Here is a 27,316-nt window from a genome sequence, read left to right as displayed (position 1 = left end):
ATTAAAAACCCGAGAAAACAAAGGCCCACAATTACCATTAACACCAACCATCCTAGGCAACCTAGGCAACTTGGAAACCTTGACGACTTGGCCTCCCAAACTACTGGTTTCTGTGACAGCCACGAGCACAGCTAAGTTACAATGTCTGTACACACATCCTTATCTCGTCACGAAGAACTCGCGCTTTTCAGCTTAGTTACCTAACAAAACCAAGACTTAGTTCGTGTTAAGTGATCGTCCCGGTGAGGGTAGTTCTGAAAAGAACTGTTGTTGGTGACTACGTTTCGACAACCTTACGGGACGTTTTGACAACCTTAGCGGAAGTCATGTTCAGAGTCAGGTGAATAGTGTTTGTCTGTCGATGATGTTATACGTCTGGTGCGTTGAAAGTGATTGGTCAGATTAGCCATGCTGGTATTGGCTGAAAGACTCGTGTAAAGTTTTTCAGCAGTCATTGGTCAGTTCTAATAAGTTTCGATCCGTCAATTGTTAGTCGGTCTTTCTGAGGTCCGTCTATTGTTAGTCAAATCAAGTCGGTCTGTTTGGGTCTGTTTGTCGGTTTTGTTTAGGTCTTGACTGTAGACGTTTGACTCCAAGGACTACCACTTAAAAAAAGTGAGAAAATAACCAAGTGACACTTACTTATCTCTGCACACAATAAGATGGAGTTCATTACTGTCTTGATTGTCTTCCATTGATGAGTTGATGCTCTCCATCACTTCTTCAAATGTGCAGTCAACAAGGGACTGTTCATTCCAGTCCTGAATTTCATCGCCTGAACAAAATACAAACAAGGCAACTTACATGTAATACAGCAAATGACGAGTTCCACATTGCAAGTGAATATATGAAAGACCTTTCATGTATTCACTAGTATTCTTCATCATCTACGGGTATATTACGAATTCACAAGGTGACCAGCTCCCAGTTGGCTTGATAGCTCAGTTGGCAGAGCACTGCACCGGTATCGGAGAGGTCATGGGTTCGAATCCCGTTCAAGCCTGACTTTGTTCAGGTTATTACAACTGCTTAATTTGTGTGTTTTACTGTGATAATCAATCATATCTTTATGAGTTACACATTGCTTTGTGATGCGTGAACAGAGGAAACGAGTGGATGAATAACTTGCAGGGGCTGATTTAAAGGGCGTGGATTGGGTAGCTAGCCACCCCCCTTTTGGAGAATCAAAACACAAAAATTAAATTACAAAGATTTTGAATATGGCAGACGTAAAGGCAAACGCTCTTGACAGGTACCTCATTGTAATTTCTAATATCTTCAAGCCACCGTGTAATTTTCCTTTTATTATATAGACAAACTAACCGTTAGCAAAAACAACGCTGAAAAAGCGGGAAATGACGTCATCGATATCTTCTCTACTGAGGATATGAAAAATACGCCACTCGGGTCCCGGATGTAGTTTCGTATGTTAAGATGTTAAATGTTAAATGTTTATAGTGGTAAATGCGCTTAGTTCAAATTAGCTAGTCCTCAGACACGCCACTTAAACTGAAAGAAAGAAATATTTTTAACAAACATAATAGGCTTGAAGTCCCAACTGGCTGACCGAGGAGTTGAACGAGGGTCTACCAAGAAACAACTCCAGCTTAGTGGTTAGAGCGGGACTTGAACCCGCGACCTCTGGATTTCAAGTCCAGCGCCCTGACCACTCGGCCACATTACCTCCCTATGAATTTATCGAGTGGTGTATTTTCCAGTAAAACACTTGTCTCTATATAATAAGGATGGTTCTCGCGCGACACAAAGTGTAATCCAATAAATACCTATTTGAAGCTGTGCTTGTCTGTCCGCGGGGCCACCTTTTCTAATTTCAGTAATAAAGGCTCCTAGTTTACCATCATCAGTCATCTTTCCACCCACCACCTTCAGACCATAAGCTGCGTAAGGATCTGTGATAAACAAAACCCTTGATGTTAAGTCATTGAATTCCTTAGCACAAGGCTGACGCGCCCGAAATGTAATTGACCAATCGGGATTCAGCAGGCGGGAAAGGCTGTACTGTCCTGAGTGACGTCAATGTATGTTAACAGGTAAAGTCTGCATGCGAGCCAAGTGGCCCATGAAGCGACTAGGAGTATTTCTACTCCCCCCTGGATGGGATGCTAGTCCATCGCAGGGGTTATCCCCAGCATTAAGTTCGCCGGTACCCATTTAAACACCTGGGTGGAGAGAGGCACTGTGAGAGTAAAGTGGCTTGCCCAAGAACACAACACAATGTCCCCGGCCAGGGCTAGAATCCGGACCGCTCGATCCGGAGACGAGCGCACTAACCATGAGGCCACCGCCCCTCCCACACAGGAAAGGCATTGAAATCAGGCAACCTTTCTCACTGGAGACAGAATTGAATATTCACGAAGAAGGACTTATAATTCCAAACACCATATCATATCCAAGCTTTTAACTTGCGCCAAAAATGGGTCGCTCGCGGACACTCGCGGCAACTCGCTCGTAGTTCGTCGAGTGTCGCCAGGTAGGATAATAGTTGCGTTGTTTTGAACAAAACATGTTGTTCCTCGTCAAGTTAAACCCAGTTTCTCGAGTTAAGTATTGGAATAGGACAACTATAGCATTGTCATTACTTTTGTTAGCTGTGAAGAAAAGGACTATTATCGTGTCGTTTCGGTAGGACAGCTCGGTTTTGACCGCCCCTCGTACTGCGGGCGCAGACACCGCATGCAAGCTCTCTATATATTAAAGTTTGAACAACCAAACGAGGAAGCAGTGTAGCATTGACTGACCGGCCCACAGTGACATATTAATTATCCCAATAACAAGAGTGAAAAATAAACAGTTTTTACCAGTAGATGACCCTCTGCATTTGGGTTCTATTGTGAGAAGCACTTCTCCTAGGCATTTGTTGTCCTCGTCTGGTGAAGACCACTTGACAAAGGTCTGAAAATAATAAAATGAAATTGTTCACTTCGCTGAGGAGACTTACACGACAGTCTGTAGGTATATAAAGTAAGCTATAGAAAGACATATCTTGCTATAGCTCAGCAGCTACCCGGCTGCTGTTAGAGACTTCGTACTCAGTATAGTAGTCGACATATAAGTCAACGATCTACTTCTCAAAACAAGCACAAGCATCTTTTAGCTTAAAACAATACGCACTAGGTTAGAAACTATGTGATTGACTATCTCACTAAAACCATTCTGATAAAGGAACCAAAGGTGAAAAAGCAGATGTTTAATTAATTTCAACACTAAAGGGAAGCTGCAGTACCACACCCAAAGCATTTCTTTTGTTCTAAGATTGCACTAGCTGCGTTGGCAAAGACTGTTGTACTCAAGCTTAAAGCTCACCGAAGTGTCCAAATAAATAAATTGGGATTGTTGAGTTTGCGTCAATAGTTGTTGAGCAGTTTTTAATTGAGTGTCGATAAACCGAAACCAAAGTAATCACTCTAGCCAATCACAAAGGACAAAGAAATCCAGTAAACCAATCAAGACTCGAACCGAATACATCTTACCGGCACAGAGCGCGGGAAAAAGTGCGCGAGCGAGTCACGCTTGGTTTTGGTCTTAGCTTACTTCTGTTTGGATGACAAAGTGGCGCGAGACTTTTAAACCAATCACAAAGCGTAGTAATGGAAAACCAAAGAAAGTGCGAATAGATACTTTCGACACTTAAGTAACAAGCGCTCTAGTTTGCGAGTATCTACTCAAGACCTGAAAACGGTGAAATATGCTGCACAGACTGTGTAAACATTCACTTACCGGTAACTGAACTTCAAGTCATTTGAAGTCATATTAAAGTCTTATGTATCTAAATATTTATAGTTACAAGGTCTCTCTGACATTAAACGTGAAATCATGGATCAGATAGAATCATGAAATAATCAAATGACAGAATATTAGCTTCCCAATCATGAGCAATTTCTATGTATCGGAAACTCAGTTTTCTCAATAGGACTTTCACAGGACTCCTGATTTATGTAAAGCAGCTCAGTCACGATATTTTCAGTTATTTTGGCCTTGTACAGAATTACCTTTAAATTGAAGGAAATCTGAAAATAGTAGTTTACTATGATAGAAAAACACCGAAGAGACATTAATAAACCGTAAAGGAACAAGGACGGTTAAGAATGGAGAAGATTAACACGGATTACAAACAACAAACTTAAAAAATTAAGGCTAAACTTTTCAACCGTGACGTAGCTACTGGATAAAAAAAACTGATATTATACAGCGTGAAAGTGGATCAACTGGAAATAGATAGCTTCTCTTTCACAGAACAGACAGTAATATAGGAGGCTAACACTTGATAAAGCAATCCAACACTTAACATGTACACTCAACGGTCAAATATCCAGGTGTGCCAGACAATCATATCACCACGATCAACAAAGAACATCGACTGAGATGAAAGAGTTTTGCAAACAGTATCCTTGTTCCACAACCGTAGATACAACTCAAAGTGTCTTCCCTTACATGTACCAACAATTTAAGAGCAAGGAACTTCTCTTATTTGTAGGATACCTCATAATTCATTTATTCACTAAGAACATCTTGCAACAGAACAGTGCCAAGTGCCAAATCAATGTTTACAAAGCTTGAAGGACACTGAAAAAAAATCCTGTCCCTATCTTTCCATTGAATCAAAAGTAAAAGTGAAAACCTTTTCCTCCGCGGACATTACTTAAAACCTTTTTTAAGGAAAGCAAAAGAAAGCCTGACTTTTCCCTTACAGTGGAAGCCGTGTTGTTAGCCCACTAAGAGTTACTGACAAACTTCAGCAAGTTAGTGTACGAGCAAGAATTTAAATAATGTTCATAGATTAGAGGAACATGAATAATCCTCTAAAGGTAACGATTTTTAAGATAGTTCAGGAATATTAGCGTACATCCAAAACAAAGACAAAGAGGGTTTGAGATCAGATAACTGCTACAGTGCTTAATTGAATTCAAACAGCTAGCACTCATGCAGCAAACAGTCACACATCAGTGAAATAAAAACTGAGATTGGAATTCAGTGACCATACTTTTTAATCCAATGACAAAGCACTGGAAACAACAGCTTTTAAGAAGAGAAACACAGAGTACTTGTCAATGACAATTAATTTGACATTAGAGATAGAGATCAGAAAAAACATTACTACTGAGAACATGTTGTAAAGATTACTCTTTTTGCATCGTCGCACCGTGTGGAAACAGAGGGCCTTGACTGGGGTTCTCCAAAAAACTCTATGCTGTTACAATAGCAAGCACACAACACACAAACATACATATTGAAATATAGTGTAATGTGTAGAGTTATTTTACGTTCATCTAATACATGAACATAACAAACACCGCACGAGATTCTACATATACACACTAAAAGCCCCTTTAATACGCTTGACAGGCAAACAACCAATAGAATAAACGACTTTGAAATGCAGGAATGTCGCAAATTACTACACGTATATGAAAGAATTACTAATGCTTTTTCCACGATCAGCAATCAGCATACCTCCAAAAAGATTTCATGCCTAGGAAGATAACCTTTAGCAATTTTTATATTGCCAATAGCAAATAGGTCAACGCCAAACCTGTGAGGGCTCCGTGTTGGACTCAACAGCAGGAATTATTTCAGATTTCTTCACAGAGCTGACAGAGCTAGTAGTGACAGTAGAACGCGTCACAGAAGAAGTTGAAGGAGTAGTGGAAGACGAGACAGGAGAAGTGGTCTTCTTGATGGACAGAGCGCTAACAAATCTGTCACCCAGAGACCCTCGATCCTGCGTGGACGGAGGTTCATCCTTAAAGAACAAGTTACTCTACAAGGGAGGAAATAAAGTCACCAGGTCAAATGAAGATACAAAGATCTGCCTCAAACATGAAACTGGTCCAAACAGCTGTGCATAGAATCACAGACGACAACAATTATAGCAAATGAACCAAAGGCTATAACATTCCTACCAGGAACATTCTCAAAAAAAGATGAAATTAACCCCAATAAACAGTGAAATCACAGCCATCCAACTGAAGGAAGTTCTAGTGAAGGTCGTAAATAATTCATGCTGTTCAAGTTTGAATTTTAATTCTGTAGAACAACTTAATTGCATGTGTAGACATTTTTATCATCATCTGCCAAAATGATCACATAAGAATCCCACAAAAGATGAAATATTCATCAACAAAAAGAGATTTAATTTAGTCAAACTTTCTAAGCAATTTAAGGGCCAAATTGCAAAACAAACTATCACAATGACATTATGAGGAATTGGGAAGAATTAGTTCATTTGAAAGACACAACTCTCCGAAAACAATATTCTTGATGTAGAAAATTTGACACACACTCCAAAAAATGATATGTTCAATTATGTCAAAACTACCTGTTCCAATATAACGCTTTTTTTTTTCTTTTCCAAAACAATTCTGACTAAAAAACTTCCCAGTTATTTAGCCTTCAGGTTCAATATTTGTACTTTTTTTGTATGCGTGTGTTAGGTATATATGTATAAATTGCTGTAAAGTACAAGAGCGAATAAATGTTGTTGTTATTGACAAAACACCAATTTACTCTTCAATTTCATAAAATAACTAAATATGCACGATTCTGTAGGCTCGATTTGGATGAAATATAAATTACAAAAACATCATTAGCCTGTACACCGTTCAAGTTGATAATCATGTCCCTCAGTGTACAATTCAGCACAATTGAAACAAGAATTTGCTACTACAGGAGACACGTACATGTAAAGAAATAGTTAAAAACTAGAGTGTACATTTCTGAATTTTTGCCACCAGACAGTTGTGATGATGGAAAATTTTAAATACCAACAGAAAATAAGAAAACATATGCCAAAACGAAGTTAGTTGCTTGTCAACTAAAAAAAATCATAATTGCTAATATCTGAAAGTTCTGATAAAAACACAGATTTCATATTTCCTTTAGTCTCATGAAGGCTAACAAGTTTAACTATGAACTATTTTTCTAGCAGCGCTATTTTAATTATGATTCAAAATCGACAATCACCTAAAAAGCAGATGAAATATACTTGAATTCCAAATACCAGCTACAATGTAAAAACTAAGGGGTATTAACAAACAGTTCTGGTCCAAAAGTTATAAGAGTAAAAAATCAAAGCAAAGAAAATTGTAGATAATTGCCTTGCATAATAATATGGATTCCCGCAGCATGATCTACACTGCACAATACCTTGAAATAATATTCTATGTATCTTTCAGTTTTTAAACCTGTAAAACTACACCTGGTCACAAAGATTCACAGTCACTTGCAACAACATCGACACGTAGATAAACCTCACTGAACTGGCGTGAAAAATTGGGGAAAGCATTGCTCCAAATGTTCCTAATTTGAGGACAAATTTTCCCACCAAAAAGGAGTGTAATAAAAGACTCTATTGCTAAGTTAAATCAAGATTTGTAAGTCATCTACCTTGTCTTGAGCTTCTTCAAAGGACATTCTTCTAGGAGGGCTTCTTCTGCCGTCATTATCCTCATTATAAGACCTAGACTGTCCTCCTTGGAATGCTGGCCTGTCCAGTGGTCTCTGTGACTGTCCCATCATGATATGTTGATCACTATCACCAGCAGGTCTTTGCTCAGGTCTCTCTTGTCTGCTGGGAAATGAGGGGCCCATCCTTCCATTCATCATTGAAGCATCCGGCATCTGGCCATTTCTGCCATCGACCCGCTGTTGTGTGCCTGGAGCGTTATGTTCTGACGACCTGTGAGGGCCTGTGCCATGAGTGTCTTGACTATATCCATTTCTGGTGTCCGACATCTGCTGCCTTCCTGACTGATCTAACAATAACCCTTTATCAACAGAACCAACACGAGGACTTCCTTGGTCCATCACAGGTGATTGCTGTGAAGGACCAAATTGTCCTCTTGGTTGGTCTAAAGGACGGCCCTGTTGTTGCATACCGTATGGTGCTTTTCCTTGATCCACTCTTGGATCTTGTGAAGCTGGACCCATTTGCCCTCTTGTGTGATCTGCTGAAGCATCTAGACGTCCTCTTCCTTGATCTGGAAATGGACCCTGGTGAGGTGCTCCCATCTGGTTCCTTGGGGAACCTAACCTTTGTGAGCCCATTGGAGCCCTTACTTGGTCAACTGAAGGACCTACACGGGGTGCTCCAATTTGACTCCTAGGTTGTTGGTCTCCAGGAAATACTTGTCTAGGAGACCCTGACTGTCCCAGTGGTTGATCTGGAACTTGGTTTTGCCTTGGTGAACCTAACTGGCCTGGATGCTGATACTGGCCTCCTTGCTGGTCCAATGGTAAGCCAGGGCGGGGTTGTCCAACAAACCTCGGGCCCATCTGCATCATTCCTGATGATGGACCTGTTCTTGGACTTTGCTGAGGACCAATACGGTCACCAGGTCGTGGGCTACCTGGTCCTAGTTGAGGAGGACCAACATGATTTGGAGGAAAACTTCCAGGTTGTCTTGGCCTGTTGTCCATTGGTAAAGGTGCAGTTGTTGGCCCCCCTGGTCTGTGAACTTGCTGGTTACCAGGTTGGGAAACAGGTGGTCCTCCCCTACCATAACCAGGCTTTGCATCCATCTGACCAGGAGGTGTACCTCTTCCGTATCCAATTGCATTTTGTTGTGAAGGTGTCTGAAATCTTGGTTGTTGCTGCCCTGGAGGACCCCTCATCCCAAAACCAGGTCGGGGTTGGTTTAGAGCAGCTCCCCTGGGACCTTGTTGCTGTGGTGCAGGTAATGACCCACGGGTGGACGGAGGGGTTCCTGGGTGTCCAACTGGAGTAAAACTTGAACCCTGCTGCTGAGGAGCAAAGTTTGGGCGCATTCCTGGCTGAGACCCTGGACCATGCATTCCCCTTCCCTGAGATGTCCCAGGTGCACTGCCTGGCCGAATACCTTGTCCCTGCTGCTGAGGTTGTCCTGGTCTTACTTTGGGAACCTGACCAGGTGCTACAACTCCTCTTCCCGGCCCTTGGTTGACAGGACCAGGTTTATTCATGTTTGGCATCATTCCAGGAGGACGACCCTGGGGAGCATGATCTAGCTCATCATGTCCCTTGAATTTTACAACTTTCCGTCTCACTTTATTTTCATCTTGTCTGTACAACTCATCATCACTCAAGTAGGTTGGACTCCCAGGAGGTGTCTCATGACGAGAATCAACCTCCTCATCAGATACTGATGGCCTACGAAAGCGATTCCGTTCAGAGTCTTTTTCAGATCTCCCTTTTGCTCTCCTTAAGCTTCCCCTACCAGAATCAGATCTTTGCAATGAACCTTGTCGCCTCATAGCTCGTTTGTCCTCTTCTGTTGGGATTGCCCTAAAGTCACTACCTAATTTTAAGTCAGAGTCATTGTTTGGCTTTTTTTCACTAGCAGTTATTGATCCAAACCAGTTACCAGTCTTAGTGAGCATTTCTTGTTTCTTTTGGCACACAAGACACACCCATGACACCTGGAAAACAATCAGTTGTGTATTAGTGTCAATTAGCAATGCTGTTAAACTCTTGATTCAATTGCCCCCTTACAACACTCACTTCAAAGCCTGGTTCTCATATACAGTCGACATACCTAGGACACCATTATAGCATACGTGAACAATTATTGCTGAATCATAATCTGTCCAAGGCATTGACCACCAGCTTGCCTGCGGAGTTCAGCTGAGTTCAACTTCGCAGGCAAGCCAGCGGTTGTCAGCGATGAAGATATTTTATGTGACCATCACTTGCGGAGGCAACATACTCCAGAACGACAATTTGATCCATATTCACAGGTGGAATAGTTGAACATTGTGGCAATTCAATGTGCATGTTACGTCAATTTAAGTACCTCGACGATCCATGAAAGATGTGTCAGGGACCCACTGGAACAGTTCGCCAAACGTTGTCAGTTCCAACTGGCGACTATGTCGCAGGCAGGTGGGCGAGATATGAAAACCAGGCTTAAACCAACCATTTCCTGAAGACTAAAAAATGCTAAGCAAGGCCTATTCACACAATTCCAAATTTGTAATATAAGGAATATTAAATGATAGAAATAGCAAGAACTGAAAACTCGGAAAAAAAAAATCCAAGTTCCTGATAGGATTTGAACCCACGACCCTCCCTGATTTAGCCAGGTACTCTAACTGCTGAGGCACAGGAGACTCTACGGTGAGCAAACCAAATTTTATCAACTATTTCACCCCTGCTCACCTTAGAGTCTTCAGTATTTCTGTGGTTAGAGCATCTGGCTAGATCATTGAGGGTTGTGGGTTCAAATCCCATCTGGAACTCTTTTTTTTTTTTTTTTTTTCGAGTTTTCAGTTGATGCTATTTTTATCATCTAATATTACAAATTTGTACCCATGTTTATTTGAAGCCCATTGAATATCAAGAGTAAGAACGAGTTGACCTCAGATAAAGCCTTAGTTTGGAACACCTGTTACTTACCATGGCTGCAAATTTACCCAAGGCAATTTCTGTTGGTAGAGTGTTTGTCCAATTAATCCTAAACTTATACCCAAATGATTTCTTCCCCTTTTGCTTGCTCTTTTTATGCTCTGATTACTTTTAGAGCATAACATTTAATAGCTAATGGTTATGAAAAATGTTCCCAGTGGAAAATACTTTGAAACAATTATGTTACAGCAGTTGGTCAACATGTTCAAAGAATACACCTTCATAAATTGATAAGATTAGTGTTAGCATTACCAGTTGTTACAAATAAATAATCCACGTTACATCTGAAGTAATCATACATTGAGAAATTTGTTCAAACATGTTGAAATTGAATTTAATGTAAAGCTATCAGATGACATCCATGATTTTAAAATACTTTGATCAACATCAATAAATATTTCATTTAGTTAAAATTTATTTAAAACTTCACTTCACTTCACTTAGCTTCTTTGTGCCTCGTGGCATTAAAACATGTATATAATAATATTCTGACTATTTCTTTATATAAGCAAGCTGATTTTAACATTCATGCATTTAACTTAAGTACTTAAACAAGTGAACCATTTTTTATCTGAAAAACTAATAACTATTATTTTTAGTTATTATGTTATGTTTGATATGAATTCATACATAGGCCACTTATTTTATTCTTTTTATATTTATTTTTTATGTATTCATAATCCTATTGTATACAAAAGGACAATCCTGGTAAATATGACTTTTAAATTAATTTAAAATGTTTATTGTTTTTATAATTATCAATGGATTTTATCAAATTACAAATATGATTTCCAGATGAATGAAGCAAATTCCAAAATTCAAACCTTGCACAGAGCAGTATATGTTTCAACAAGTTCTGGTTTGCACATTTCTTCATTTTATTCATTTATAATATAATTTTTATTGAAATAATTAAGGTTTATCATAATTTTAAGATTTTACTGACAGGATTTAGCATGCTTTGTGTTAACACTAAGTTGTAAATAAATTGGGATATTGTAATGAATAGTGTAGATTTATTAAACTGTTACTTTTAACAACAGTAAACATATTATTTACAATTTTTTATAATATCAATTTGATGACTGAAAACTTAACACTTCTATGGTATATTATTGTAAGTTGCTATGACATTCACTTTACTGCTTTAGTGACCTCATTTAGTACTTCACAAAAGTTATTTAAATAATCACCAGTAGGAATGATCATTCAATAGATTTTTCATGAAGTAAATACTCAAATACAAATAATACAGATTCAGCTCCATTACCGTCAAATTATTTCACAGACATTTAAAACTTGACACCAATATTTTATCCAAGAAACATTCAGTATAAACTACACACTACAGACTGCATTTTACACTGACTGATCTAAAAAGACCTCTCTTGTGAATCAAATTAGGCACCTGTATTCAAATCAACAAGTCATCGTTTCAAAGAGATCTTTTTCATCCAAAATATGCACTTCCCAATTCTACCAGTTTGGGCCAGTTGCCTCACATATCTCCAACAGAATTACCACCATGAGAAATTATTGTACTCAGCCAAGGTTTCTTGGCCAGGGAATAATATGCTTACTAGAGGTATCCCCCCAAAATTGACCTACAATACTGCCCCATCATTCGGACGTCATACTAAAAATTGGGGAAAAGATACCAAGGGAAGATCTACAGCAGGAACTACAACATTTAATTAAAAGAGCTATGCACTAAAGGCAGGGCTGAAAAATTTAAAATAATAATGATGTTTAATATTTTTATAGCGCAAATTAAGTACAACATATACAATCATAAAAATAAAATTAAAATCCACTTAGTAAAAATCAAAAGGATCAGTTAAAAACTGTTTACAATTACATCTGCTACTTAATTAAAATAAAACCTTATCTAATTATAAGAACTAAGTAAAAGTAAGTAAAAGTAAAAATAAACATATAAGTATGAGTATAAGCAAAATAAAACCAAAACAGTGACCTGTTTCAAATCATGATTGTTTTAAGTTGCATGTACCTTAATTAGTTAAAGCACTTTTAGCCAGAGTGGATCTAGGATTTTTCAAGGGGAGTGGCCGGTACCTTGGGGTTGCAGAAATAATGGTGCATGCATATGGGCCCTCATTACTCTTACTCACTGGTGTAACTGTGAGAGTATTACATATTCTTATCACTATTTTAGCTAGAACAAAACTACCTGTAATTATTTCAGATTATACAAAATGTAAAGTCTTGGTAAAACTTCTCCTGATCTGTCCTCTTTCAACTAACATAAACAGTATCTGAACCTTTAATATTTTAAATTAGGTCAATGAAACGGTTTTTCTTGTTGTTATTTAATACTGTATTTTTCCCTTCTATTATTTTTATTAGTTAATTTCTGATTTCGTATGTTTATGTAATTCGGCTATTAAGGCGTGGCCTCCCTAGATTAGCCCTTGCTAGTTGCGGGCATGCCTTTTTTTGTAACATAAAATTTGAAAATAATCAAGTGTATAGAGTGTATAGAGTGTAAATGAGGCATCTGTCCAGAGTGTTTGCCTTAGTTTATTTCTGCCATAATGTTCACAATCTTTTTAAATTTGTTTTATACTTGGCTCCTCCAAAATAGGGGTGGCTAGCCACCCAATCAAACCACCCCTGCCCCCCCCCCCCCCCCCAAAAAAAACCTGTTAAAACATGCAGGTTGAGACAACTGGCATTGAAACAGTGAGAGATTCTCCAAAACATTAACATTCTTAGTACTATTTATAACCAAATACAACAGGACACTCCAGCAGTGATTTCACACAGCATTAATATTGATTAACTCTAGTCTAGCTTGTGTAAACTCTCTTAACCTGAGGCATAGCTCAATCACTCAGCATAAGTGAAGACCATGATTGCATAGTAGCAGTAGGAATCAAATTAGGACATATATAAAAAAATCTGCTGAGCTTAATTTACATGGATAGAAGAGTTTAATTTACATGGATAGAAGATGGGTAATCCTACAATAAAAACGTATTTCATAAATTATGCACAAATTGAGTCAGGTTCATGGTTATTGTCACTATGACTGGATTGCTTGTGTGCCAAGAATCCTGCACCACCACCAATGTTTGTCGAACTTAACTGATGTGTCTAATCTGGTTGACAGTAACATGCATTCAGCACAGTGGAAGCATGATTGCTGAACTGACCTTAATTATCAGGATAATGAACAATATTACATGTAGCAGCAATGGCCAAAAGCAGGCCAAATGTTAGAATTGGCAGGTGAAAAAAACTTTAGTGCACTGTCAAATCAAATATAATATATCAAGAAAAAATTATTACAGTTTTGTTTCACATTTGTTTGCATACCATGTTCCATCATCTTTAAGTCCTGTATTTGAGTGACCAGCGATCATCTCTGATTGAATTTAATAATCTAGTCGAAGAAAAGCTTTGGAGCACAATAATTCTTTCAAGACCCGAGCGGATAAACTAAAAATGAAAAATGTTCTGGCAGCACCCTAGTGAGGCACAGGTGGATTGGCTAACATATCATAAGCAAACAGTCTTCTTGTTTTATTTGAAACAGCATGTAAAACATTCAATTTACTTGCGAATCTACATCATTCTATATAAAGCAAATGACAGAGATCAGCAGGAAACACTATGGCTGAACTAATCCCAGTCATGTCAAGTCTTCTGCATGACTAAATCTCACAAAACAAGTTTTTATTGGAGTTTGAAAGGACAACTTTCAAAGCTTGATATGCAATTTCAAAGCTCTGACAGATCAATATTCCGCAAAGGTGAAGCTCAAATATCTTTGTGATCACTTATTGTTATTCAAAAAGGAGTCACAACATGCTTTCTGTGTGATAAAAGTGGCATCTTGATGACACTGATTTCTAAGTACTTAATGAAGCTTTATTACTAGCGGGGAGACTGTTATCTCTTATGTGCACAATGTAAACATGCAATCTTTGGCAGTGAGCAATGGAGCACCGAAATAGCGAAAAATGTTCACTTCTGTGATAGTAGAGCATTTAGTCCATGATAGTGTAAAATAAGGTAAAACAAGTTATATATGGCAAGAAGGAATGTTATAAAAATATAGATTGAAGTAACTTCAAGAAAAGGCCAGGTTTAGCCATGGTAGTTGAAGATGAACCTCTTCAGTGAAGGTGATGGGAAAGCAATCAAACACACCATGCAGACATATTGAGGTGAAGGTTGCCATGGCATACTTCAAAAATGTCAGCTTGAGTTCACAATTAGGAATTTTACCGAAGAAATTTAATATGTAAAATTTCAACTTCAAAAATAGTTTGGTTACCAGTATGTGCTCAAAAGAGACACAAATTTCAAGAACAGGTACGAATGGGAAAAAAGTCTTGTTATAAATTAGATGTTCACCAGGATATTATCCTGGCCAACCAAGAAACATAAGTACAGGTATTTTATAAGTAATGATATCTGCATGAATATTATTTACTTCTTTTGAGCCCTTTGTATTCCTCTCTGAGAAATGTTTGTCAATTTAAAAAAAAAAAGTAGGTCACTTCAAGATCTTTCTTTCTACACACACAAAAAATTGAAAAAATCTGATAATCGGGTGAAATATCACAAATGTAACAATAAGATAACCCTGACCAAAGACAAAAAAACTTCCAGAATAGGTTCATCATTTTCAGATCTCCATTACGACAGTAGATCTGAACTTCACGACTGAATTCAAAGTTGAAATTGTGAAATACAGATTACACATTTTCAGATCTTCAGTCTAGAGTATAATACTTAATGTTATTTATTTAATTATTTTTTAATTATTTTTTCCTTTTCTTATTTTATTTAATTTTATTACTTTTTTCATTTTCCCCCCAAAAAATTCATACAACTTGGATTCAATGACATTTAAAATAATAAACAGCCAGAAACAGCCATAAAAAACCACCCTTCTTTCTCTAAAACTGTGTTGATTTCCATGAACAGCAATACTTTAGTCGCCTTGTGAATCTCAATACATTGATCATAAGATCTTCACAACTTTTTGTTTTTTCACAGGCAACTTTGAAAGAGGCAACTCCTCTTTCTAACATCACTCAAATGATAAATTTTGCAACTGTTTTGAAAATGAGATATATAGCCTTCTTTAAACATACATCAAAGTGATAACATATGGGAAAATTTACCACGAGATTGAAATCAGCGTTGAAAAATTTGGAGAGAAATGTAGGGCTACGTGTAATATTATTTTCAGCGTCATTAATCAAATTTTGTTACTCTCAGGCATGGAAATAAAAAATAAATTAATCACTCCTCATTTCACTGTTATTACATAGTTATTTACCCTTAAAATAATTCTAATGATTGTACATAATCTTATTCTTGTGTTTCAAGATTTTAGAAAATGTATATTTTAAGGTGATTCCTCAGAATTGCATTGCACATCCCTACTGCGCACGATTTTCGCTTCATTAGCACGCACTCACAAGCACATGCAAATACACAACATATACAAAATGATGGCTTTTTGTAAACAGCTTGGCTTGCGAGGGACAAATCATCGTTTTTTCCTCGGAAACGAGTACCTGGACCTAACAATTTTTTTTATTTAGTTTGAATGCAGAGATCACCTTCTTTCTACACAGTAAATATGGACCAATTTCTATTGCAGAGTAAAAATTTGTCACGGAAAATGAGAGCATAGCTAGCTAATATGTGGCCCCAGAACACTGCATGCTTGGAACATATTGTATCCCTGTCGACTCGATATGAGTGCCCTTATCATGAAATGTATGTCAAATTGCTCCTTAACATTTATGCAATACATCCGTTGTTATATTTCTCGCTTAACTTTCTCTCTATTTTTCTGCTCTCTTAAAGCGTAAGGTGAATGGTTCAAATATAAACATTTCTGAAAGCAGATAATTTTACAAATTATGGGGTTTATTGAAGGTCCTCCTGCTCCTAAACGAATATGGGGACCTCCCTTTTTTATTTCAAATTTTAAGTTCTCTTGATATAAGAAGCCAACAGGTAAAATTTGAAAGAAAATCTATTGTGAGTTTTATTTCGATGGAATTACCTTAACACATGTAGGATTGATTTTCAAAGCCATTGCATAAATTGGTGGCTATAAACTGAGGTATACTATTAACATATGTTTAAGTAATGATCACCTGGGAAAATAATTCAACAATTTAAAAATTTCATATTAGTACCAGACTTTCACTGCAAAGACCGCTAAGAATAACTTTTACAATTATAAAAGCAATAGTTAATCCTTCAAATAAGGAATACCATTTCTGGCTTTAGAGAAACTGTACAATAAATGTTTCTCCACAAGGTACAGCCACAATCAATGTTACAAAGTGTGTTAAATTATGGCAAGCCCTGAGTAAAAATCTACAACACATTGTAAGTAACAAATAAATGCTTTTTTTTTTTTTGCATCAAATACAGACACTGAACACCATTACCACCTTCACCAGACAAAACAAGGTGAATAATTCATACTTAGTGAAAACTAAGGAAAAAATAAAGCCCATAGATAAAAGGTGTCTTGGACTTAAAGATAATTGCAGCTTCACTGTTAAGTCGGAAATCACTAACTATTTAAAACAGCCTGGAAAACTGTACGCATGTTCAATAATTCATTACTAACTGCAGATTGAAATAAAATAATGTTGATTAGAAAATGTGTTACAAACTTGATGAAGTCATATCATTCAATATAGCAAAGGGATAAGTTCATAGTAAAAGCAAAATCAGTCAAGTATCACTTGAGCAACGAAACAATTAAAACACTGTCTTAAATTTGTTCAACTCTAGCAGTTTTGTTTATCTGCATGCCAGCCTAGCAGGTCAGACTCCTATACAGGTAAATTACTGGTGTTACATTCTCATGTTAATGACGCAACTAAAGAATCAAGATCCTCCCATAGTTAACTCATGGAGTGTGACAAGTAGTTAACAGTTTCCATGGATGACACCCGCAGTGAATGATTTAGTAAATATTACACAGCGCACCCATATCCTGGGGTCTATTTCTAGGAGAAATTGATTGATATTTGATTTCATGGCTTGCAGATTTAACTACTAACAACAAATAACAAAAAGCTCTTCTCATGGGAAGGGGTTTCTTCTAATATTAATCATTTTTAGTTCATTTATAGTTTACATATAATTCTATTTTTTTCCACTAGAAATAAATTTAAATTTAGCAATAACTATGTTTAATCTCAGGGCAAATTTCAATTCTAGTATATGAATTTTGTTTTAATTAATATCTTCATGCATGTAATATAATTTAAGTTTTGTATTTATGACAATTTTAAAAGCTACTTTTGTTTTACATCTTAATTTTTTTTTTATTGTGTTTAAGACAACTTCAACCATCACTGTTACTTTATATTGATTTTTTAGTGTTTTGATAAAATTGAATAAGTAAATAAATGCTTTTAGCACCTACATTTTCTATTTCTAGTTGGAGATAAAGTAAAGATATGTTATGGTCTGATTTCAACATAGATGGAATCCCTAAATTTCCCAAGTAGCTTAACTGCATCTATACAAATTCTCTGGGATAATCTGGGAGCCTCCCAGCTGCAGACCGAATCTCCTGGTCTCCTGTATGGGTCATCAAATCTCCAAGGTATGAGGAAAAGTGGTCTAGGTTTAAAATGTTTCACACTGCTTTGGCTGATTTTTTGGGGGACTATTTTTTTGGAATATTTGATGTATTTTTCTGGTTGAATCAGTTAAGCTCTACTTTTAACAAAATGGTTTTTTTGGGGTCAAGGAGGTAAAATTGCTGATCTCCAGGAGTTCAAATTATTACATTTCACAAAGCAGACAAGTGCAATTTTCCCATCAGTTTGTACACTGGCAGTAAATTAATAATACCAAAGATGACAGCACTTGGAAAACTAAAAGGATAGAGAGAACATGGCAGATTGACAAATTTTGCAGACAGACAAAGGTGTTTCAAAGCCACCAAAGACAAGGGGAAACTTGAGGCAACAAATTACTACTTGTGTCACGCAAGATGTCAACAAGCTTTCAAGACGCAGCTGCCATGCAAACAATCACACTCAAACATGCCAACAATACAAATTGATTAGAGAGTATTTTAAATTTTATTGTTTACACTAAGATTTAACAGTAGGTTGAACATGGACGTATTTAAGCCCAGGGTGTTGGAATTAAGTAGCAGTGATAGGAATAAAAAGAACAGCATTTACACGTGCATAATTATAAAGGATTCTTAAAGTTGAATGAGTCAGCAAGTCAAAATAAAGGTGAAAAGAAGAAAGATCATTTTTGGCAAGGGAAGGAACAACCAAACCAATGTTTCACCCAAGAGCTACAGTTTCAAGAATAGTTTAAACAGCCTAGACTAGAGAAATAAAGAAATGCACCAGAATAATGCTGATACAAAGACAAGAAAATGAACAGTATGTCATGTACAGACCTCAGGACCGAGAGCAAGAGTCTTGAAGTCTTGTATCAAGTTGGAGAAGAGAGAGAGACCCTGGCCTTGCTGCAAGAAAGTTTAACAAGTTAATACACACTTAACAACAATTTTAACCATTGTGCAAATCAGAGGCAAGCAAGACAAGACACACAGGCTTATATACTAACAATGATGTCCGATAGGCCAGATACCTTAGGCTGCAAGAAAATAAACACAGATATATAACGGTTTAGCATGCAGGAGGGGAAAGTCCTTGGAAACACCTTTTACACATAAGACAATTAATTATTTTAATTAACCAATAGACAAAAATGTTTGAAGTTTACCTGCAAAATTCTAAGTGACTCAATAAAATTTACAAGTAAACTACATATTAACTTTTCTAGTATTTAATTACATGTCAGTATATTAATGTTGTTAAAAGTTATGGTTACATTAACAAGTCAATAAGCTTAGCTTAATAGTTAATAAGTGAACATTACTAGTTATATATTAATTACTGAAATGAGTAACAGTTTAAAAGGTTCATCTATTATTGACTAGCAGTTAACAAAACTTGGTTATTTAACAATATGTACATGTACATGAGATAATATGCACACAACAAGCATAAATTGTGTTCATTTAAACTACAAATATTACCATTATGATACTAAAGAATGTCCTTGCTTAAATATAGTACTTTTGTTTGTTTGCTTGCTTGCTTGTTTCTTTTTTTTGTTTCTTTCTCCTTTTTTTTTGTTTCTTATGTATACAAAACATCCTACATGCACTCTTCATGTAAAGAGGAAGTGTTTCGTGGTCATATCAAAATACCTCTGACCAGTGATGTTTGAAACTTTGAGTAAAAAAACCTCCCATAAGGTGACACTGAATCAGAAAACTGGTTAACAACACACTACATAATTTGATTTACATCCTCTAGCAGGGGCATACCTCTTACAAGACAGGACACTGATTGTGAAACATGATCTCAACCATACAAAACACATTACTGTACCTTCTAGCATAAAATTAACGTTATTGTTTAAATAATTTCAGGGGTTTCATTCATGTTTTTAACAGGTGGGCAAAACTATTTGATCTGAACTTTGTTATAAGAAAACCTTTCTGCATGGTAAAACCAGGCAGGCAAAGTCGTCATCGCAGTCGGTCAATTTGCCTGGTACCCGGCCCGGCCCTTAATGAAACCCCTGAATGGCAGTGAGAAGTTGCCATGACCACATAAAAACAATATATATTTGTAATAAGGGGACATTTAATGATCTTAGACACACATCCTGAACTTACAAATTAATGAATTCATGAGTATTGCATATGAGATGGTTGACTGCAATATTGTCCTCTGTCATTAACTGCCAGTACTCAACCAATCAGCATATGCCCTCCAACTTATTAATTAATATTGAAAAGTTGCACTACACACTTTAAGAAATAATTCTAACAATTTCTTTCATTATTCACTTCCAGCCAGTGCAAAGAGACTAAAACCTTGGATCAAAATTAACATGACATGCAAAAAACTATTATAATTTCCCAATATTGTTTTGTAAATGATTGCCTGACAATGTCCGCTGACTATACCACTTGCCTAAATATGCCTTGTGTAGAGACACAACAGCTGTGATTTGAAATCTTTGATGTTACCGCTATACTTTAAAGGCCTGAGGTATTGACTTAAGCTTTTGGAGCTACCAAAAAAAGGTTAAGTAATTCCTCAGGTGGTCTGTAAAATTAATATATGTGTTCCTCCAGACAGTCATTAACTTGCGAACACAATTAATCACTGACCAGAAATGGTAAAGATATCCAGGTGATTTCATCTTGGCATCAAACTACTATTTCGCAAACTACAAAGGTGAGCAGATGCCGCCAAAACAAATGTTAAAGAACTTATCTCTGCTCAAATGCAGAACAAGCTTTTGAAGAGTCAAGTTATCCAGCAGAGAATAAGCCTGCTGGGTATGTTTATGAGCGAATACTTATTATATAAATTCTTTTTAATCACACAATCTTGAGCAAAATATAAACTCATGATGACCATCATTTTTCTCTCACATCTACATATACGCTTTTAATAACTACCTCTTTTCCATACCACAGTTCCAAGTGAGACTCAGAACAGTAGTAACATTTACAGCCTCATTTTTCTACTCATTAAGAGTTAACTCTATATCTGCCCCAGTCCATACAACAAAATTTCTATATTAACTTGAGACACGTGAATAAATCACTTTTATGAACCAATTGGGACAGTCCTTTTATTGATAGAGAATCTTGTGGATCAAAATTAATTTCTTAAATAAACAAGATTCTGAAGGTGAGGAACAATCACGACTTAAAGACGCCACAGAGAGAATGCTATTTTGCCTAAAATGTAGACTAGTATGAAAATCGCACTTTGGATGTTTTAGTTCTCAGACTTTGCAATTAAAAACAGTTATTGCTGCAGGGTAATACTCAAGTAATCTGCTGTTTTCAAGCTGCGTACCATCTTGGCGGTACTGTTTGAAAAACAGACCAGCAGTCTAAACATCAGTTTAACTATCAGGAGACAATCAGACAAATTTAACTTACAGAATAGAGTAAACAAAAGACTATAATTACTGGATGTGAAGCATTATGAAATTGCTTCAACAGGGCTTTAAAAAAGGTTTTGAAATGGTAAATCTTGGTGTTTTGGTGTGTGTGATTTGGTAACTGCAATCAAGCAGGACCCCTACAGCTAGTTGTAACAATCATAAGAACTCTGAGAGGAAATAACTCTTGTGATGTGGACCGAAATATTAATCACTATAATTCAAAACTTAATGGTGTGTTACGGTTCTAATTAAAACTAGACAATGAAAACTCAATTCCTGCTTAGGGCAGAAAGCTGCACCCACAAATTGTGATAAATATTTGAAAACTTGGTGGCAAAATATCCACAGCTGGCTTAGTGCCAAACCTGATTCAAGTATTCTTACAGTTCTAAGAAAAATGTTTTGTTGTAAAGTAACTTTTCATCATGTGCAGGAGTACATTTGTATCAATGAATCGCACTGATCTGATAACAACCCAACCCTGTTGTTATTTGACAAATTCACTTCACTGAGACACATTTTAATGACAACCCAACAATAACAGAATTGACAGAAAGCTTCTAGAAAAAAAACATGGAAATTCCTCTTGGCACATTAACAAATCTCCAAGAAAGAGACTATCTCAGTTTATAATTAATGTTTTGGGTTCCTTGAATTTTTAATAGACTTCCAAAGGCAATTGTTGCCACCAATGTTACAATATAGAAGTCTGAAACTCTGAAATTCAACAACTACTTAATCTAGAAAGATAACCTCTCTTCAGGTTTTTAATCAAGTATAAAAATTGGACTGTGCCAAAATGCCATGACTGTCAACAAGAAAATTTTTCAAGAGGAACATTCTCATGAAATGGCATTTGACGTAAAGCAAGATGTTATCACTATGTTATCTATATTTTTTCCGTCTTTTACTGTACATAGCATGATTTCTTGGAACATAACCACACAAGCTGGTTGATTTTGATGTGTATCTTATCCTCTACTGTAGCACTGAAGGCTTAAGAGGCGTCAAAGAAAACTAAAAGTAATTTCAACGAGAAATTGATTGAAATCTAGTCTAATTTATACAGTCTCATAAAAGTTTAAATTTATATTATTGTAATTGTGAGTGAAAAGGTTAAGAAAGGAAATGACCCTGTGGTTAAGGCGACAAATAATAAACCAAGAAATTTGGTTTTGTTCACTGTATTGAATAATCAACGATACGAGGTGAATGCAAAATTTGTCAAAATATGATTCTTCCCAAGACAAAGACAATATTCTTAAGTATATAAAAAGTGAAAATTTTACGCAAGAGCTAAAAAGGTTGTCATCTACACAACTTTTAGATAGCTGAAGAAAATTACAATACAGAAAAGTACCTATACTGGATGCTATGCATATTGATCATATTTAAATAATCACATGTATACTTAAGATATTTCCAGAACTAAAAAAAAAAAGTACACAATGTAAAAAATTTCCAGTATCCAATATTGGGTTGTGCCAAGCAGTTATTTCAACCAAGAGATCAGAGGCAAATAAGAAATCAGTAAAATGTACCATTATTTACACACTGCAAGTTCTCCAAATACAATACATCCACTGACCGGGATGTTTTTAACCAATAACATACGAAACGAATAAAAAGTACACAAATGTTACATATTTTCACCACATCTTTAGCATAAAACGCTGTTGAAAAACATTCTCGGTAGAAATTTCTCGCCAATCAACATTTTGGACGCGTTATTTTGAAACAAGTAGGCTCATGTTTGCCAAGAAAAAAACTTGGGTGGGTCAACATTTTCACCTGTACATCAACCATCGTCTACGTTTGTGGACATAGAAAGCACTGCTACAAAAAAATCGCCTCAAATTAAGACATTTTCCACTCCTTCCGAAATAAAGAAGGCAAACCATTTACCGTAAGTACCCTATGAGGTTAGCTTGTAGGGGGATTCAATAAAACGCCTTAAAATTCGAATATTTATAAAACTTAATCGGCGGAACAGAATTATAAATAAGTTAGATGAAATGTAATACTGGAGGCTTTCAGTTCTGTCACAAAACACACGTCGACAAAAACAGTCCAAGAAGAATTTTTACCCTGAGCTAGAGTAATAATAAGAGATTATTACTATTTTAAAGTTTACGCCACCGAGAATAAATCACCGATAAATCTCACAGATAAAATTGTTCAAGCTCGACTGAATAAGAAATTCTAATACAGCTAAATCCACAAAGTGGAAGTTTTTAAAAATACATGAGCAAAGCTTTAGCTGTCAACAGTGTGTTTACTATCATCAGCCTCAACCCTTCACCAAATGTTTTTCGAGATCTCAAGCCTTGAAATAAAATGTTAAGGTGTAAAAATAAGAGATTAAAATTATATTTTGACTTACCGAAGCCTGAGTGGACATCGGTGCAATAAATCAGCCAAGCGTCCAACGGAAGGGAGAAAAAAAGTTAAAAATAATATCAAGTTAATTTCAATACTGGCGAAAGCGACCACTACAAAACCTATATTTCCTAAGCCCATAAATAGAACCTTTAGTCGGTCCAAAAAATTATTTCAGAAAATAAAGAGAAAATGTAAATGACGCCTTACTTAACAATAGTATCTTTTACACATTTCTCTCTGTAGAAAATGCTCAAAGAATTTCGTATTCACCTGTTTCGTCCCAGGAATTGTGACTTGCACTCCACACCGGGCGCAGACTTTAAGCTTACAATACTTGCATTCCCTTCCCGTTCCGTCCGTAAACTTTGTCTTATGGCAAATTTCACAGACATTTTCAGCCTTAGACACAGTTTCCGACTGAGCAGTCTTCCTTTCAACTCTATGTTGATAGCTTTCCACTTCTTTCTGGAGCGATCTACAACAAAAACATGCGAAGGCATAAACTTGTTTAATTTCCAGCCAAGCATGCAAAATACAACGGAAGACTAAACCAGTGCAATATTACATCGTATCTTAAATGTAATTCACACGATTTTTCTTCGTAAACGATACGAATTCACTGAAGAAGTGCCTTAAAAACACGCGCCACGATGCAGCACCTAGACTCCACACATAACATGGCGACATAAACATGAACGCTTGGCTTACAATTGCAGCTGTGTCGTCTCTTCTTCCATTTGTTTCTGTCGCTGTAGCACAGACTGGATGATCTCTTTCTCTTCCTCCGTTAGATTGGAGAGATCTGGAGGCGGAGGAGAAGCAGGACATCTAAACCCAGCCATTTTTCTCATCTCAAACGCAGGTTGTCGGAGAAACCTGTGTTGCGTGAAATTGTGAGGATTCGCCTCAAAGCGACCAGTGACAAGAAATCCACGTTAAATAGCCAGTAGAGCTCTTCCTATGCTGAACGTTGCTATCTAAGTTTACGCTCAGATTTCCACGTTTCCACCTCCATCGTAATTTTTCATTCATTCTTTACAAAATTCTCCCCATGCTCAACAAAAAATACTTGTAAAACCACAACACAATTCTGAAATTGTAGTCTTTGCATTTATGATAATTCAGTTTTTCGCCGAGTGGCGCATATTCGGATGTCTTCGGAAAGTACCGGTAATATTCGGAAATTGCCGAAGCTACTGCGAAACTTTTGCGTAGGGAAAATGCGTAACTTTTGAGGCTTTAGCACTCTCAAAAAGAAATTAGTTGAAAGGAGAATTTGTAGAATGCCAAATTACCATAATGTGATGTCTTCTCGTGTTTCGTTACCCCTTAGAACTTCCCCTCGGCGCAAATGCAATACGAATTTTTTCGAAACAAAAACAATTTGCCCCTTGCTTCGTTCTTGTTAAGATCTGATGACGCGATTTTAAAAGGGAATTACATATAAAAGCAAATGAACCGTTTGTTTCTGGTTGGCATATTTTAAAATAACAATGGCTGACGTAGTACTGACGTCATGATACCCACATTAAAAAACAAAAACAATGTTTGTAAACAAATATCTTCCCTATAATGCTAACAATATGTGAGACTCGCTTCATTTAGGATCGCTGTTCTATAAAATAAACTGTATACAAAATCAAGCGTCGGGCTAAATGGAAATCTTTCAAAGGGGGAGGGGGGTATCACAGGAAGGCCAAGCTCAGTGCGTAAAGGTCTTTATCACTTACGAAATGGCGACGTATAATCATCATAAGAGGTCAACCTTAATCACTGACTACGTAATTGCATGGAGTGTAGTTAATAATTAGTCAGGACCCTAGGGTGTATTCCCTAATCCGCCGAAAAGGCTGTAAACTCATAATAACAAACGACAAGAGGACAATATAGGCGAGAACAAAGGACAATTTTATTACCATACCTACACTTTAAAGCGACAGCAGCATTTTCCATCAGATCTTTTACAACGAAGATCATAAACAGACTAATATTTTTATACCCTCCACATAATTCAGTATTAGGGTTGAACCTTTTTATTCAGTCGAACCCTATTAAGCGGTCACCCTCAGGGAAATGGCAGGTGGCCACGGTACCTAATGGGGTTCGTCAGAAATTAGCAAGAAGCTCCGTGGATTCGTCACTCCATTCAAATACAAACATGCTTGAAGGCTTGTGACTACTGATGCACATATAATAAAGCCTACTGTTTCAATTCCTGATGGACTTGGAATTACGTCAAGAAAATTAAGATAAACGTGTTTTTAACGTCGTCATTGGACTCTGGTCTGTTATCGCTTTTTTCAAACCAAAGCAAAACTACGTGTTTTATATTTTGGGTGGCCGCTCAATAGAGGTAAAGTAAAGATCGAGAATTGAGAACCCTCATCCAACCAACAAAAGACCAACAAAAGATGGCCGCGGCCGCTTAATAGAGGTGGCTGGCTAATAGGAGTTTCATTTACCGTATCCTACGGACAATAATTTCGGGTCTTTGATAACTGGCCGCGTAATAGAGGTTCGCCTGCATGTCGCTTTTTCGTAAAGTGATAAAGACGCCCACATCCTGAGCGTGGGCTGCCTGTGGTAGTATTCCATTGTACAACACTTGCACTTCATTTTCTTCAAGATAAGGAGTAGGAAAATGTTGATCCAGCTTCATGTCCCGAAAGCTGTAACAGCAACATTAAACAGATCGAATACAATGTGTCACGTTCATCAAGCAGGAACGTGACATGTGGAGTGCACATTAGCATAATGCGTGATTCAGGCCATACTCTCTCAATAAAAAAAAGCTGCTAAGCATCTCCTATTCTCTTTGGTCAAATGTTAACGGAGACTAGTAATTTGCAGCTGTTGACCAAGTATTTATCTCAACCATTAGCCCGAAAGCAGGCCCTCGGGCGCTGCGACACGAGCTGATGACAAAGACGCGAGAGACGAGTCGGCGAGCGATGCGAGCTGGCGAGAGGCCTGGAACAAACTGAAATGAGAGGCTCTCAGTATTTCAGAAAGCGTAACGAATTTATTGAAAATATCAGCTCAAAGTGAATAAATCAAACTAGCTCTGAAAGGATGATAGCAATGGGAGACGCCCAGCCCGATGACTCCATAGTTTGCCGAAAGACAGATCAGGCAAACTTTACAGTGTTTGAGATGTTGGAGAACCAGGGGCGATTAGTCAGGGCGAAACGAAGACATAAGTACTAATAGTATTTAGTATCACCCAACTAGTGGACTAATGCAAATCCTGCATTTTCATTGGCTACGCTACTAGAGGACTATTAGTAATAGTCCTCGAGTAGCGAAATTGGCGCAATCGAGTGTGACGCTTTCTTTCGTTTTATTCCCAAATAAATATTTCTTCAACTTCCATTTGCCAACTTTATTATTGCCTTTTCTGTCCGACTAGTTGGGTGATACTAAAACAATTAGACCCTTCGCCCTCAAGGGCCACGCGTCTATAGCTACGGGTCTAATTGTTAAATATTTCTCAGCTAATTCCAGCCA

The 27,316-nt window shown here is 37.0% G+C and overlaps 2 protein-coding genes and 1 non-coding gene across 10 annotated transcripts in view; all 3 read right to left on the bottom strand.

The window, feature by feature from the left end:
- LOC110067954 (regulating synaptic membrane exocytosis protein 2-like) overlaps nt 1–19,093 on the bottom strand; it is a 37,386-nt gene extending 18,293 nt beyond the window's left edge. For 3 of the 8 annotated variants that reach the window (XM_089271896.1, XM_089271898.1, XM_089271901.1), the window contains exons 1-6: nt 18,843–19,092; nt 7,405–9,414; nt 5,552–5,779; nt 2,820–2,913; nt 1,785–1,910; nt 643–775 (exon numbers count right to left, since the gene is read on the bottom strand). In XM_089271896.1, coding sequence (XP_089128022.1) covers nt 643–775; nt 1,785–1,910; nt 2,820–2,913; nt 5,552–5,779; nt 7,405–9,375 — 2,552 coding nt within the window. In that variant the 5' untranslated portion in view covers nt 9,376–9,414; nt 18,843–19,092. Of the gene's footprint in view, nt 1–642; nt 776–1,784; nt 1,911–2,819; nt 2,914–5,551; nt 5,780–7,404; nt 9,415–9,788; nt 10,171–18,842 lie in introns of those variants that run through there. The other 5 variants (XM_089271902.1, XM_089271903.1, XM_089271899.1 and 2 more) reach the window with 4 other exon arrangements.
- Nucleotides 1,612–1,684, bottom strand: Trnas-uga (transfer RNA serine (anticodon UGA)). Its single transcript has one exon. It is a non-coding gene; the product is annotated as a tRNA-Ser (tRNA).
- A 456-nt stretch (nt 19,094–19,549) lies between the features above and the next one.
- On the bottom strand, nt 19,550–25,127 carry LOC110067957 (regulating synaptic membrane exocytosis protein 2-like). The gene is made up of 3 exons (XM_089271905.1): nt 24,518–25,127; nt 24,080–24,284; nt 19,550–23,816 (listed from the first exon to the last, which is right to left on the bottom strand). The coding sequence occupies exons 1-3, from the start codon at nt 24,658–24,660 to the stop codon at nt 23,748–23,750; spliced, it is 417 nt and encodes a 138-aa protein (XP_089128031.1). The 5' UTR covers nt 24,661–25,127; the 3' UTR covers nt 19,550–23,747.
- Nucleotides 25,128–27,316: the final 2,189 nt, after the last annotated feature.

The sequence above is a fragment of the Orbicella faveolata genome, unplaced genomic scaffold, assembly GCF_042242905.1.
Source record: "Orbicella faveolata isolate gen_17 unplaced genomic scaffold, um_ofav_v1 contig_34, whole genome shotgun sequence".
NCBI lineage: Eukaryota > Metazoa > Cnidaria > Anthozoa > Scleractinia > Merulinidae > Orbicella > Orbicella faveolata.
Note: the sequence above shows the minus strand (reverse complement) of the source record. Positions and strands in the feature narration are given on the sequence as shown.